Source organism: Anabrus simplex, chromosome 7 (genome assembly GCF_040414725.1).
Source record: "Anabrus simplex isolate iqAnaSimp1 chromosome 7, ASM4041472v1, whole genome shotgun sequence".
NCBI classification, from domain to species: Eukaryota; Metazoa; Arthropoda; class Insecta; order Orthoptera; family Tettigoniidae; genus Anabrus; species Anabrus simplex.
This window is the reverse complement of record NC_090271.1, coordinates 56,605,666-56,619,987: the sequence shown is the minus strand read 5'-3', so window position 1 is coordinate 56,619,987 and position 14,322 is coordinate 56,605,666. Positions and strand designations below refer to the sequence as shown.

The following is a 14,322-nucleotide window of genomic DNA, read 5'->3' as shown; positions in this document are numbered from 1 at the left end:
AGTTAGGTACACTGGATGTGAATGTCGTGTCCCTTCCATCGTTGCTAAATATCGTGCAAAAAAAATAATAATCATATGCAAGAGTTAAGTAGTGCAGAACGTTCAATGATACCAATTAGCTGACCTTTAAAATGAAGTGTCCATAATTCACAGGATGAGCACATTGTGTCAGTCAGTGTCAACTAAACACGTCAACGCTAGGATTAGAGGCTCATTTTATGACTATGTGGGGCAGGGTAGAGACCTCAACTGTGCCATTCAAACGTGCTTGTGCAGCGGTATTAATGACAAATTGTATAGCAGATATAAAAGCGTGTAAATTGTGACCGTATTACAGAAGCATACCCTCATAGGAGATTTTAAACGCGTTGTAGGAATATTCAAGCATTCTTTGTTATACTGGTATTCGAATGATCTGCCTTCTATTCAGTGGGTCCCATTCCAGTTCAGTTGGTCCTGAACACAATGTTTAATTTGCATTAAGTCCTTTTCGAAAATGTCTAAAGTTAAAAAAATCCCATCAGATAAGGTCACAAGCCAAATGTCCACAAATGATAATGATAATATTAATAATAGTAATCTATTTATTAAATATCCTGACATTTTGTACCCTATTGTATATGAGTATTTCAGGGTAATAGTTTTCGTCAGTTTTTAATTATTGGTCCTTGGCAAAAAATCAGGAAACTAACTTATTGAAGATGTACTGAATGAACATAAGGAACTATTTTTAAACAGCAGGATTTCCTAAACGGATGGTATAATGGCTTTGAAAATTACACATTACGAATGTTAAGGTGACACACAAGTTCGAATCTTGTCCTTCCAAACATGGCACAGGCGAACAGTAACTGGTTCACCGTTTGTGAAGATCCACAAAAGCACAAGTAATCGCCTGCAATGTTAATTTTGAAGCGTTCAAAGTAGCACTTAAACTTTCCATGGCCGGAGAGAAAATGAGTGAGAATGAATTCGGGCACTAATGTTTTGCACTGAAGTCGGCTATATACACTGACTGACAGAGCAAATGCAACACCAAGAAGGAGTGGTTCGAAAGGGATGAAAGTTGGGGAAAAACAGAGACGGCATGGACGAATAATTGATGTTTATTTCAATCCGATATGCAGGTTACACAATGCGCACGGCATCGACTCAGTAGGATGTAGGACCACCGCGAGCGGCGATGCACGCAGAAACACGTCGAGGTACAGAGTCAATAAGAGTGCGGATGGTGTCTTGAGGGATGGTTCTCCATTCTCTGTCAACCATTTGCCACAGTTGGTCGTCCGTACGAGGCTGGGGCAGAGTTTGCAAACGGCGTCCAATGAGATCCCACACGTGTTCGATTGGTGAGAGATCCGGAGAGTACGCTGGCCACGGAAGCATCTGTACACCTCGTAGAGCCTGTTGGGAGATGCGAGCAGTGTGTGGGCGGGCATTATCCTGCTGAAACAGAGCATTGGGCAGCCCCTGAAGGTACGGGAGTGCCACCGGCCGCAGCACATGCTGCACGTAGCGGTGGGCATTTAACGTGCCTTGAATACGCACTAGAGGTGACGTGGAATCATACGCAATAGCGCCCCAAACCATGATGCCGCGTTGTCTAGCGGTAGGGCGCTCCACAGTTACTGCCGGATTTGACCTTTCTCCACGCCGACGCCACACTCGTCTGCGGTGACTATCACTGACAGAACAGAAGCGTGACTCATCGGAGAACACGACGTTCCGCCATTCCCTCATCCAAGTCGCTCTAGCCCGGCAGCATGCCAGGCGTGCACGTCTATGCTGTGGAGTCAATGGTAGTCTTCTGAGCGGACGCCGGGAGTGCAGGCCTCCTTCAACCAATCGACGGGAAATTGTTCTGGTCGATATTGGAACAGCCAGGGTGTCTTGCACATGCTGAAGAATGGCGGTTGACGTGGCGTGCGGGGCTGCCACCGCTTGGCGGCGGATGCGCCGATCCTCGCGTGCTGACGTCACTCGGGCTGCGCCTGGACCCCTCGCACGTGTCACATGTCCCCGCGCCAACCATCTTCGCCACAGGCGCTGCACCGTGGACACATCCCTATCGGTATCGGCTGCGATTTGACGAAGCGACCAACCTGCCCTTCTCAGCCCGATCACCATACCCCTCGTAAAGTCGTCTGTCTGCTGGAAATGCCTCCGTTGACGGCGGCCTGGCATTCTTAGCTATACACGTGTCCTGTGGCACACGACAACACGTTCTACAATGACTGTCGGCTGAGAAATCACGGTACGAAGTGGGCCATTCGCCAACGCCGTGTCCCATTTATCGTTCGCTACGTGCGCAGCACAGCGGCGCATTTCACATCATGAGCATACCACAGTGACGTCAGTCTACCCTGCAATTGGCATAAAGTTCTGACCACTCCTTCTTGGTGTTGCATTTGCTCTGTCAGTCAGTGTATGTCGGGAAAAAATAATACTCTTGTGACAGATGGTGGTGGTGGTGATTATTGTTTTAAGAGGAAGTACAACTAGGCAACCATCCTCTATATAACACTAATCAGAGAGAAAAACTGAAAGGGGTCCAACACTTCGAAAAATGAAGGTATCGGCCAAAGTTAGACAAGGGCCACGAAGGGCATGAACATGAAAGACTACCTAGGCGTCCATACGTAATACCGTCGGGGTCTGAAAAGAACAAGAGTTGACCAAGTGAGGTCGGATAAGATAGGTGAAAGTGAGGAGCCTAACACAAGTAAGTGGAAGCAATACCAGGACTCAGCTGAGGGCCCCGTGGTCGCCAACACACGCTCCAAAGTTCAGAGCCCCTAAGGCCCCTTTTAATCACCTTTTACGACAGACAGGGTATACCGTGTGTGTTATTCTACCGCCCCCCACCCACAGGGGATGCACACTTCCGCGATTAACTAGAACTGCTGGAGCGCTAAGAGAATAGTCTGCCATTCCCTCACAGACTTACGACACCTGGTAGTCAGTGCCCCTGAAGAATGCGAGATAAAATGAAGGCCCCAGGGGTAGGGATTCTCTCCGTATTTATGTCCACTACTGTGCAATATAGCAGAGAAACTCTTAGAAGACAGTTTTGAGTATTGTAGGTATATAGAGAATTTTTATGAGATGTTGAAGTTATATTTAAATAAATATATGAATATAAGTCTGTGACATTCTTCAAGCAATTTTACCGTAACATAGGACAGAACTTTGCAGATTTAACGTGGGTGTTTTATGAAGCAGAGGTCTAGGAATCCCGGTATAAAACCATGGCATCGTTCTGTAGATGTTTTTATCTATTTCTTTGGTCCTTTCATAGGTTAAATATCTCCAATTATGTAAAATAAAGTACGGTATAGTTGTTTCAAGGATATTGGTTTTAGACTTACATTGAATTTCAAAAGACATAACCCTTCGTGTGCCAATTGATCTTCAATATTCCTTGAGGATAATTTCCCAGCCAATTTACCTGACAATGTATATTTTAATATCTTAAAAGGTATATTTTGAATCTGCCTGTTCGTTTCGTATTTTAAAGAAGAATGTTTAATGTTTAGATTGATGATTTCATGGCCCGTGATTGTAGACATAATATAAGCTTTTGGGATTTTGCCATGTCGAGAAAAGAAGGTGAAACCTTTCGCAGATTATTACTGGAGAAGTCTTTCTCACGAACAGTCGAGATTTTCTTCTGAAGACGCGAAATGTAAAGAGTGTCACCTTGTTTCCTTGACAAGGCATAAGCCCAAAAGCTTATATCGTGTCTACAACAAGGTTTAATTTTACAAATAAATTGTAAAGTGTAAATCACCCTAAAAAGTCCCACAAACTTGTAAAATTTGTAATTTACTTGTTAGTTTGTATACCTTTTCAGTACAATAAGTGTGTTCTATGTATATTTTCATCTAGTTCAATACTTAATTTTCAATTTGCCTTCCACTGACGCCATTGCTTGTTTACATTTGTCATGGTTAATGCATCAGAGAACATTCCTTCCTCTAAAGGCTGGTTTACACGGGTAGAGTAGCGAGGCGAGTAGAGTAGATACTAGAGTAGCTACGTTACTCTACTCTACCACTGTCTGGTAGAGTTGACACTCGTATCGTTCATACGGGAGTCATACAGTACAGTAGAGTAGAGTAGTAGCACCATGTCAAGACGTAAGCACATCGTAACGAAGAGTTTAAAGACATTTGCAAACATACTAATGCACGAGGTTAGTGAAGCGTTATAAGAAGCAAATGAGGAAAGAAGGGAATGGGTGAGAGGCTGGCTTAGGAGAAATACACTCGGGGCATAAACATTAATTCTGAGAGAACTTGTGACAGAGTATAAAGAAGAATACAGAAAGTGTATGAGGCTGACGCCTGATAACTTTCAGACATTGTTAGGTGCTATAACACCGCAAATTCGAAGACACGACACAGTGATGAGAGATGCAATAACACAGAGAGTTAAGCTTGAGGTGACTCTGAAGTCCTTGGCCACTGATAATAGCCATCAGTACACTGTAAATCATGCTGGCGTAGGCCTAATATGTAGTAGCTTCTTTGCCATATTCGATTGGTTGTAGGTACATCGTATTTTTTTAAATTTTCCGTTAGAGTTTCATTAAACCAAAACCCTCTTTACCCATTTTCGTAACCAAGTCCTCTTCCGCCGCCCGTCTCATATTTTTGTTTCTGTAAATAATGCTGTTTATGTTCCATAAACATTCTTTTTCGCGGTTAAGTTCTACAAAATGGCATGTTTCTTCTTCCGTACACTTTATTTTGCCGCCAAATAAACGCACAGATTCTCAGTACACTCAACGAAATACCGTCCGTACACACATGGGAATAGTCGAATGACGAGCCAACTGAAAATCGAGCATCCTCGGCCTTCTCCGCCAGCTCTCGGAGGTCGATTACGGTGGAGAGGGAACGATAGTGGTAGTGTTACTTTACCACAGCGGAAACCCACAGACTCTACTCTACTGCCTACTAGCTGATGCTAGTAGCTCTACTATCTACTCTACTCGTCTCGCTATTCTACCCGTGTAAACGAGCCTTAACTCCAACACCTACGAAAAAGAGCCGTAGTGTAAGAGAAACGTGATTGATCGGTCATGACACCGTTAAAATATTCTCTGACTTGTAGCAGTGGAAGAATGTTATGTAAACCAATGATACGATTAGATCAAGACCATCTTCAATAGTATCAGACCTTAATAGAAAATGAACAATGCCGATGCATCGATTGAATATAAACAAACCTGTGATACATAAACATAAACTTCATGTTAAGTTAAAATAATAAACCCAGGAGATCCATCTGAAAATATCGAGCATTTTAAGCCGAATGTCGACACTAGACACGTGCAACGCTGCGGCAAACTATTTTTGCACTAACGACATTGACTTTTCACCGATATTGGACACTAATTTTGTATCACTAGAATTTTCTCAAGCTCACGGATTACTTGTAAAAAGGTCAGTTATGGGGTTATATGTTGTATCAGGTTGAAACTATTTTAGCAAGCAAGGTCAAGAATATCCTTATTTCGAGAATATGATAAGGTAAGGTAAGAGTTATTCTGCCCGAAGGCAGGTCCGAACCTCCGCAGAGGTGTTCCTGAGCCGGAGAGTACGTGCGGTAGGGTGGCCAGTTCCTTTCCGCTCCTCCATCCCCTTACCCCCAACCAACAGCGCGTGGCAACCCATCCAACTCCCGAACACGCCCAATATTGCTTAACTTCGGAGATCTCACGGGATCCGATGTTTCAACACGTCTACGGCCGTTCGCGGATATGATAATGATTCACCTAATTGTTGTACGTACTCAAGACCGACTCCAATACTCAGACCATAGCGAATAGAAGTGAGAGTACTTCGACTCGTTTCCCATTACAGCAATGGAGAAACTAGTGGCTACAGTGCGGAGATTTGCCACTGCAGCGCAACGATAGCTTTGGATGAACAGATGGCATTGTTTATATTGAGTGCGCGCGTTTTTACTTATAGTGGGAGTGATTTTTTTAGTATAATAACTATATTTTGAAATATAGCGAGTGTGAGAATGACTTTATGCTTTGTGCCGAGTTGTCGAACTGGTTACAGGTCAGGTGAAGGTAAACATATCTTCTCACTACCTAAAAATGAGTATTTCTCTGAGTGGGATAGAGAGATCCCAAGAAAAGTCATGCAGCTTACGCGTAAGTTTAGGATATGCGAGTGTCATTTTTCGGAAGATCTTATTATAAAGGTAGACTCGTTTATTATTAAAGGGAAAAAACTGAAATAATAAGGTGGAGCTTAAAGCCAGGAGCTGTCGCTCACATTTTACCAAACTTACGATCCTATTCAAGCACGTCCCTCATAATTCGAAAACCCACATTCAAACGAGAGTTACTCAAAGAACATGTTGGCAATTACAATATTAACAGTAGTAGCTTAGAATTTAATGAACTAAATTTTCCCTCTACATCTAAAATACTTAATAGTGAAGATAATGTAAAAATAAAAGAACCTGGTCTCAGTTTGCCCTGTAAAGTAGCTGATACCGACGTTGATGCTTCTAGAACTATTCTAAATTTGAGGAGATAAGTTAAAAACCTTGGTAGGAATTTAATTAGAACCGTTAAGAAATTAGTTGCATGTCGAGATAAATTAAAGCATTTACACATGCTGCAGTCTGTGCATATACCTACCAAACTCGTATTAAATTCGACCACTCCGAAAACCGTAAAAGTAATTGTTGGGACGTAAAGCAAATAAAATTATAAATTTGACCGCAAATTGCGATCAGTGATAGATTCCCCCCTCACTTCATTTGCTAGTCATATCCGTGCAATGGCTAAAGAAAGTGAACATAAGAATAAAGAAATTAAAGATACCGCGGAGGTCAAAATTAAAGAAAAAATTGTCGCCTATTCACGGACTGGGAAAATTACATAACTCTTCCTTACGAGGGAAACCTTACAAAAACAGGCAGGCTACATAGTAAGAAAACATGACAAATATGTTGACTGCTTAGATTGTGCTCGCACCCTCCGTAGTGAACAACCACCTGAGCTTCTACTGGCAACATTTACCCTCATTAAAGATTATGGCACGAAGAACGGCTTGAGATCCTTGACATATAATTCACCGTGTGTGTTTAGGTTGCTATTGCAAGTAGAAGAGGTCGTTTCAGAAAAAATGCGATCAGAACAAATGGCGTGATACAATATATTTTTTACATGTTTGGGCAGCATACACTCTATAGTTGTCAAACCCATAGACTTTGGATGCAGCATTGATCACAGATATGACCTCGTACGAATATTAGTGTTTAATGATATTCAGTGCCGATTCTTATTCCATACGAAGAAAATAACGAAAGAACTGCTATCGTCCAAATCAGCGAAGTCGTCCCGAAAGTTCTTTGAGGTTTCGGACAACTAACGCTTTCGAGGGTGAGTTAAAACGTTTTGTATAACTACCTATTAGATAATGCGAAATGCATATTAGTTTAAACTATATCGTAAGTCATTTCAGAATTACTGATGTTCACCCTTTCGGTCACGAATTTTTTCTAATCGACCAAAAATTCTAAAATTTTGTACACTTACTAAATGAAACCTTGCGATTAATTATATGTGAACTTGGAACACCTAGGTCGAGCAGTTTTAGAGATTTTTAATGTGCACTGTAATGTACATTGTGACTCAAAGGTTGCAGAGTACAAGACACAGTTAATATTATTTATACAGTTTTATTTAATCAATTCAAGTAAATAGTATGTACACTAGGCATAAAATAAGTCCCAAAACAAATTACCAAAGATTCTAATTAAGATTATACCAAAATAACATTACTAAAAATTTACCACAAAAGAAAAAGGAAACAAAATTTCTGAAAAATGGCCAAGAAGTAACACAAAAGTTTGGTATTGGCAATTCAGAGCCTAGGATTGCCTTCTAAGTATCTTGAAACACTAGTTAATAGCACAGAAACAGTGCATGAAGGATGTAAAGCTTTCTTCCTGTACAGATCTGTGGAGTATGATAACTCTGGAAGCAATTGCGTTCTCTCTTTATGCAAAGGTGAACTTGACATTTTAGGCACAAGAAGTGTGCTCTGTTGTTGCATTCTGAAGCCTTGCATCTTGATGCAAATTTTTTGTCATCAAACCCTGGCATGTGGTTAATTTGATCGAAACGTACTTCATTGATTGGATGCTGCTCAGCTTGCTTGTGTCTCTTCACTTCTGGTACATCACGTTCTGCGTTGGCACTTGGACGACCCCTCTTTTTAGGCCGCACTTTTTGAGAGAGGATCAAAGATTCACCGATGTGTTGCCTAAAGTGAACCAAGTCCAGAACGTTCTTTCCTGGCACGCCAAGTACTTTGGCATCCCTTTTATACTCCAACCAGCTGTTGGTGCAAGCCATATCAATAGCATGGGTAATCATCCTAAGTGTCTACTTTCTTGTTCGTATGAAGGTCCTGTAAATGCTCATCAGGAAATTAAATTTATCCACTCCCCCCATGCTTTGATTGTATAGCTGTATCACTTCTGGGATTGAAACATTTATATACTGTTTTGTTTTATGATCCCACCTTTTGCAGGTACCCTCGTGACCAACACTTACAAAATTGGAACCCATGCATACAGGTTTATTGTCGAACCACTTAGTTACAACAACATCACCATCTGCACTTACTGTTTGATCAGAGAACCCTCGGCCTTTCTGTTTACATTCCTTGTCTGATAAAAGAGGTGGACATTTGAAACGATTTATTCTCACTGTGCCTGCACAATAAATTTGTTTCCTTTGGAGCAACTGAAATAAATTGTATGAGGTAAAATAATTGTCACAGTACAGTTGGTGGTTTGGTTCATCAATTCTCTCAGACAAATGTGCCACTACAGCAGATCCATAGTTCAAATCCTTGAATTGTTCTTGAATTTCAGTTGTAGAACCCTGATAAAGTAAGAAATCATACATAATTCCACTTTCACCACATAAAACAAAGTTTTTTATTCCCCATGGTGTAGGCTTGTTCCTTATATACTGTTTAACATTTATCTGGCCCTTAAATGGGATGATCTGTTCATCAACGCAGAGTTTAGTTTCTAAGGGAATTGTCAAACACTTTGACCTAATTGCATCATAAAGGGGTCGGACTTTCCAAAACCTATCAGAGTCATTTGCATGTTCTGGCTGTGTGTCCACAAAATGTAGGTTTTGCCGCAATTTAAAAAATCTATTTAGGGCCATATTCTCATAAATTAGTGGTATACCCAGCTTTCCATTCCAATACATTCTAATTCTAGGATAGTTCACGTTACCCATAACAATGTGTAACCCCACAAGTGTTTGAATTTCTTCAGGATTTGTTGGTGAAAAGTGTGTATTGTTTCGCATTGCATATAGGTTTGTCATTTGAGATCCAGTTTCAAACATATTGCCAGGTATATACATGTTAAAATATTCCACTGGAGAGGGAAGACTATTGATATCACTGAGCAAGGGTACATGCCACTGAACTGGAGGAGTTTCAAACACAGAATTCTCAATCCATGTTATGTCTTCTTTCTTTGTCAAGTTGTATATATCAAGACCTGTCTCTGATGTTGGTGGTGTGCCTTCTTGTTTGTGTACTGTTGCTGTTGTTTCACTGGACTGCAACTGTAGTGCTACAAAGTTATCATTGGGCTGAACATCTGTAATTCCTCGTTCATTATCAGATTCTTCATCACTTGAATCTGGAACTACAATACACAGCAATTAATATGAAGCATTTTATGTAAAAATGGCATTATATCACAGTTTAATTCACAATCACTTATTTTACCTGACGTATATTCCAATTTCTGATCCTCATGGTCAAATTCATCATCCGACAATATCTCTAGTTCAGATGTATTCCCAGATTCAATGAGGGACAGAATATCACCTGCTCCTAAAGCCTCGCGTCTTCTAGACATGCCGCCATGTAATCTCAGCCTTAAACAAGTAATATTAATTAATTAATCGATGATATATATGAAACATAACCTATAACATAACATTTGGTTATGTAACCTTTGAGGCACAATGTACATTAGAATGTACATCCCAATTTATAAAAATCTCAGAGTGAAATAAACTAATTATCTGCAGTTTATTTCACATTTCCTAGTATATTAATCTATTTTCTTTAGAATATAATATTGTGTGAACTTCAATACTTACGTATTATAGCAGAAATTCGCCTTCAGATAACACACTGTTTGCTGACGTCATTAACAGCAACTACACAGCGGAGCAATTCCTGGTATTTTGCCGGTAAAACCGCCAGATGTCGGGCCAAGTTACTCAGTAGAGACACGGAAGATGTACATCTCAATGTACATTGTGACTGAACGGTAGCACTGCATCAAATATATCCTAAACGTATACCGTAATATCGATGTGCATTATAATGTACACGGTGACCGAACGGGTTAAAACGTTTTGTATAACTACCTATTAGATAATGCGAAATGCATATTAGTTTAAACTATATCGTAAGTCATTTCAGAATTACTGATGTTCAAATCTTTTCAGAGGATAACATTAAGCCATTAAATTAGTGTGTTTAACAGCATTCTATTCAAATATTCCTGGACTGTACACACATGACACATGAAAGGGAGTTACTCATAGGTCATTCTGGCAATTGGAAGTCTTAGAGAATTTATTTCGTGTGCGTTTTGTGTATTGCTGCACCCGCTTATTGTGTTAACGCGAGCAGCGCGGTTCATCCATAGCTACACTAGCGCAGTCTGCCGCCACCGCCTATTAACTACGAGAGAGCACACTCACTTCCTCTTTCCATACGCTATGCTCAGATTGTGATATTAAAAAAACATGGCGGCCGAAGTAGCCGGATTGCTGGTATTGGCGAACATGAAGATGTCATATATATATTACACCATCGGCGGTAATTTTACATAACAAATGTGACGTCATAAGGAAAATCACTGTTGCACGTATGAAAACGCTTCGCCAGTCACTATCCATCACATATAATAAACTAGAACCACATTTTTTCTACGAGAATAGACGGACAGACCCGCAATAAAAGAGAACAAGAAGCTGATTATTTAGAAATTTCACTTAATCAAATAATAGCATAGCACGCCTTGTGGTTATGATCGTTAAGCCATTAAGTCTATAAGGTCTGAAACCGTGGTTAGCAGGTTCGAATCCCGTTGGTCGAAACAGATTTCACCATCAGAATGTTGGCCGACAGGGCAGGAGAGGTGGCGGTATAGAATTTCTAATCGCTAGATCGCGTGCCTGGATTTAGTTCCAAACTTCTCCGCAGTGTTCAATTGGAGCGAGGGCATATGACCTTGTTGATGGTGATTCGTCTGTAGGATGCGGGACTTACAGCCTTGAGCCGTCTATGTGCCGGCACCTGGTTTCACACTCTCCCTTCCTACTATCATATATCACGTCATTCATTTCATCTCATTAACTCATCTGATGAGGTTGACGTCAGGAAGGGCATCCGGTCGTAAACTTAGCTAGGAAGATTCATCTCACTTCGCACCCGACCCCGTAGAAAAACGGGATAAGGCGAAGGTTTGGACATACATATTTACTCAAGTAAAATTTCCTCTTAGTTTTCACGTCACTAGATAGATGGCAATGCACGATAAAACCGTTAAAATAATATTTATAACACAATTTCGAATGTTGAAACGAAAATTAAGGTTCGATATTTATCAAGTTATTCACTCACACGAGAACTATGAAACATAACGAGTTGCCTTAGTTTCGAAGTGGTGGACAGTTTCCAATGTCCGGCACCTAATGAAAGGAAAGTACACCCAAAAAAATGATGATTTTAACCCAATTAACGGCTCTGGTAATGTTAAGTTTTCATTTTTGCAAAACTCTTAAAACACATGTTGGCATATGGCATAGCAGTTCCTAACGCAATGATGGTAAACGTAGTAATGAAACGTTCAGACATGAAAGATATAATAGGTCTAGCTATTGAGGAACATGAATACAACAATCTCTATTGACTCAAACCACTGATGTCATTAACCTACAAGGACGAGCATGTTAAGGAGTCTACTTGATAACAGTTAACCATACCATCAATCAGAAGATTAAAATGATGTATGCACTTTACTCTGTTCTCATCGAGTTCACACTAACCACGATATAGACCTTATCCACTTTCCTCTTAATATTTTATTCCTTAGAAAACTTAACAATATTTATATGAGAGGCATTACCGCAGTTCGACTTAAAGCCGGTTCACAACGCGATCAAAACAAACACGTTCCCACAATACTGCATATAATTACAGATCTTGAGTGACCACCGACTCACATAAAAACACTCGCACAATTAAGTTATATTCTACAAAGAAACTAATAAAATAAAATAATAATCGTATGGCCTCAGCTGCCGTTTTGCAGACATTTCGATTTGACGCCATCTGGCTGTCTGCTCGTCAATTTCGACGTTCCGGTTTACTCTGTCTTCCATCTAGCGGACCTAGAGTAAACCGGATCTCTCTTGGGCGTCTATGGCTGAGATTGAATTAATTTTGTCGGGTAAATACCAAATGTATCACCAGAGATCTTTTACATGCCGACATCGTACGACATGGAGTGTCGAATGGACTTTTTTCCGCCCTTCAAAAATCCGACTACATCTGCCGGGTTTGAACCCGCTATCTTGGGATCCGGAGGCCGACACTCTACCACGGATCCACAGAGGCAGCTAACTAACATTTATCGTCAAATTTCATGAAATTACGCAGACTGCATACAAAAACAAGAAACCTTCTTCTACCATTTTGGAATGATTCGAGAGTAGAATTAAGGTCTAAGGATTGGAGTCGGTCTTGTTACATTCCATCTGTTACGCTTCAGATAATTTTTGTCTCTAAAAATGAGAATGGAGTTGAAGTTTGCTGGTGGGACTTGAATTTTCGTATAAAACACAATAACACCAAAATCGTTGGTTAGTTAATATCTACTGTAAGTGAGAATAAATCATTTGATACCTTGTCCTCTCATTTAAAAAGGAGGATATAATCTTCATTCATAGATAACAATAAATAGCTTTATCACCTTTTATAACCTTGAAAGTAGTTGGAAGATGTACTAGGATAGGCACCAAACCAGAGCTTTGGCCTTAATCGAAAGAAAAAAAAGTTATCAAGTGCACGGAAAAAATCCTCCCTAATGAAAAATTTAAATTTGAATGTTTTAGTGCACTCTAATGAATTATTCGCAACTACGAAATCATCACGATGAGTACACTTGATACGAATGTGAGTGTATCTGCTTTAATATGGTTTACATCCAGGCATACAACACGAAAAAACAGAAAAACTAAACTGATGCTTTGAATATGCTCATGTTTACATTTGAACAAACCGAACGTGGCGCCATTTTTCATCATATCTATAGCTGCATTAAGGTCTCATATTGTACATGGTCCTCATTAAATCATGTATGGTATTCTAAAGCTTAATAAATCGTTTCAGGTGACGCGAGAGCTGGGCGTGCCAGCAATGAAGGAAGCCATGGATATGGTGGGACTCTACGGTGGGCCATGCCGACGACCTCTACAAGCACTTTCAGAACCTGACAGGAAGCACGTCAGAGAAATCTTTAAGACAGCAGGATACTAATTCGATACCACCAGATGAAAGAAGGAATTGCTGTAATCAGTTATGTGTACGCGATGAAAATCATGTAAACATGTATTACTGCAATGTTTGAAATAAGAAATAAATAAGTCAGTTTCCATGAACAACCTGCCTAAAATACATTTTATAGCAAATGAAACCACAAAAACATATAAATGTAAATTTGTAGTTATAATATCCGACTTAAAAATGTTTTTCAGAATATTTTGTTAAGAGACTTGACTCGGATTGTTAGAGGATCTTTGTACTCTGCTCCAGTATCAACTAACAAGGTTTTTTAAATCTATATTGCTACTAATTAATAATTAATAAAATTATTAGTTAATAATATAATAATTATTAATTAATATTAATTTCCAGGAGCTTTTAACATTTGTTCTACGTCGCATCGACACTGATAAGTCTTATGGCGACGATGGGATAGGAAAGGCCTAGGAGTGGGGAGGATGCGGCCGTGACGTTAATTAAGGCACAACCCCAGCATTTGCCTAGTGTGAAAACGGGAAGCCATGGAAAATCATCTTCAGGCCTGTCGACAGTGAGGTTGGAATTCACTATCTCCCTAACCCCACGGCCAGCTCGCCCGGTTCCAACGAGAAGTTTGTAATTATTAATACTGATGCTATTGCATTTGAATAGGCAATTATTATTTGTCTTAGAAGTATTTAAA

At 40.1% G+C, this 14,322-nt stretch overlaps 1 protein-coding gene across 1 annotated transcript in view; it reads left to right on the top strand.

Moving 5' to 3' along the window:
* LOC136876896 (4-hydroxy-2-oxoglutarate aldolase, mitochondrial) overlaps positions 1–13,988 on the top strand; it is a 281,174-nt gene extending 267,186 nt beyond the window's left edge. Inside the window, exon 7 of the mRNA XM_068228481.1 lies at positions 13,488–13,988. Coding sequence (XP_068084582.1) covers positions 13,488–13,634 — 147 coding nt within the window. The 3' untranslated portion in view covers positions 13,635–13,988. The remainder of the gene's footprint in view (positions 1–13,487) is intronic.
* Positions 13,989–14,322: the final 334 nt, after the last annotated feature.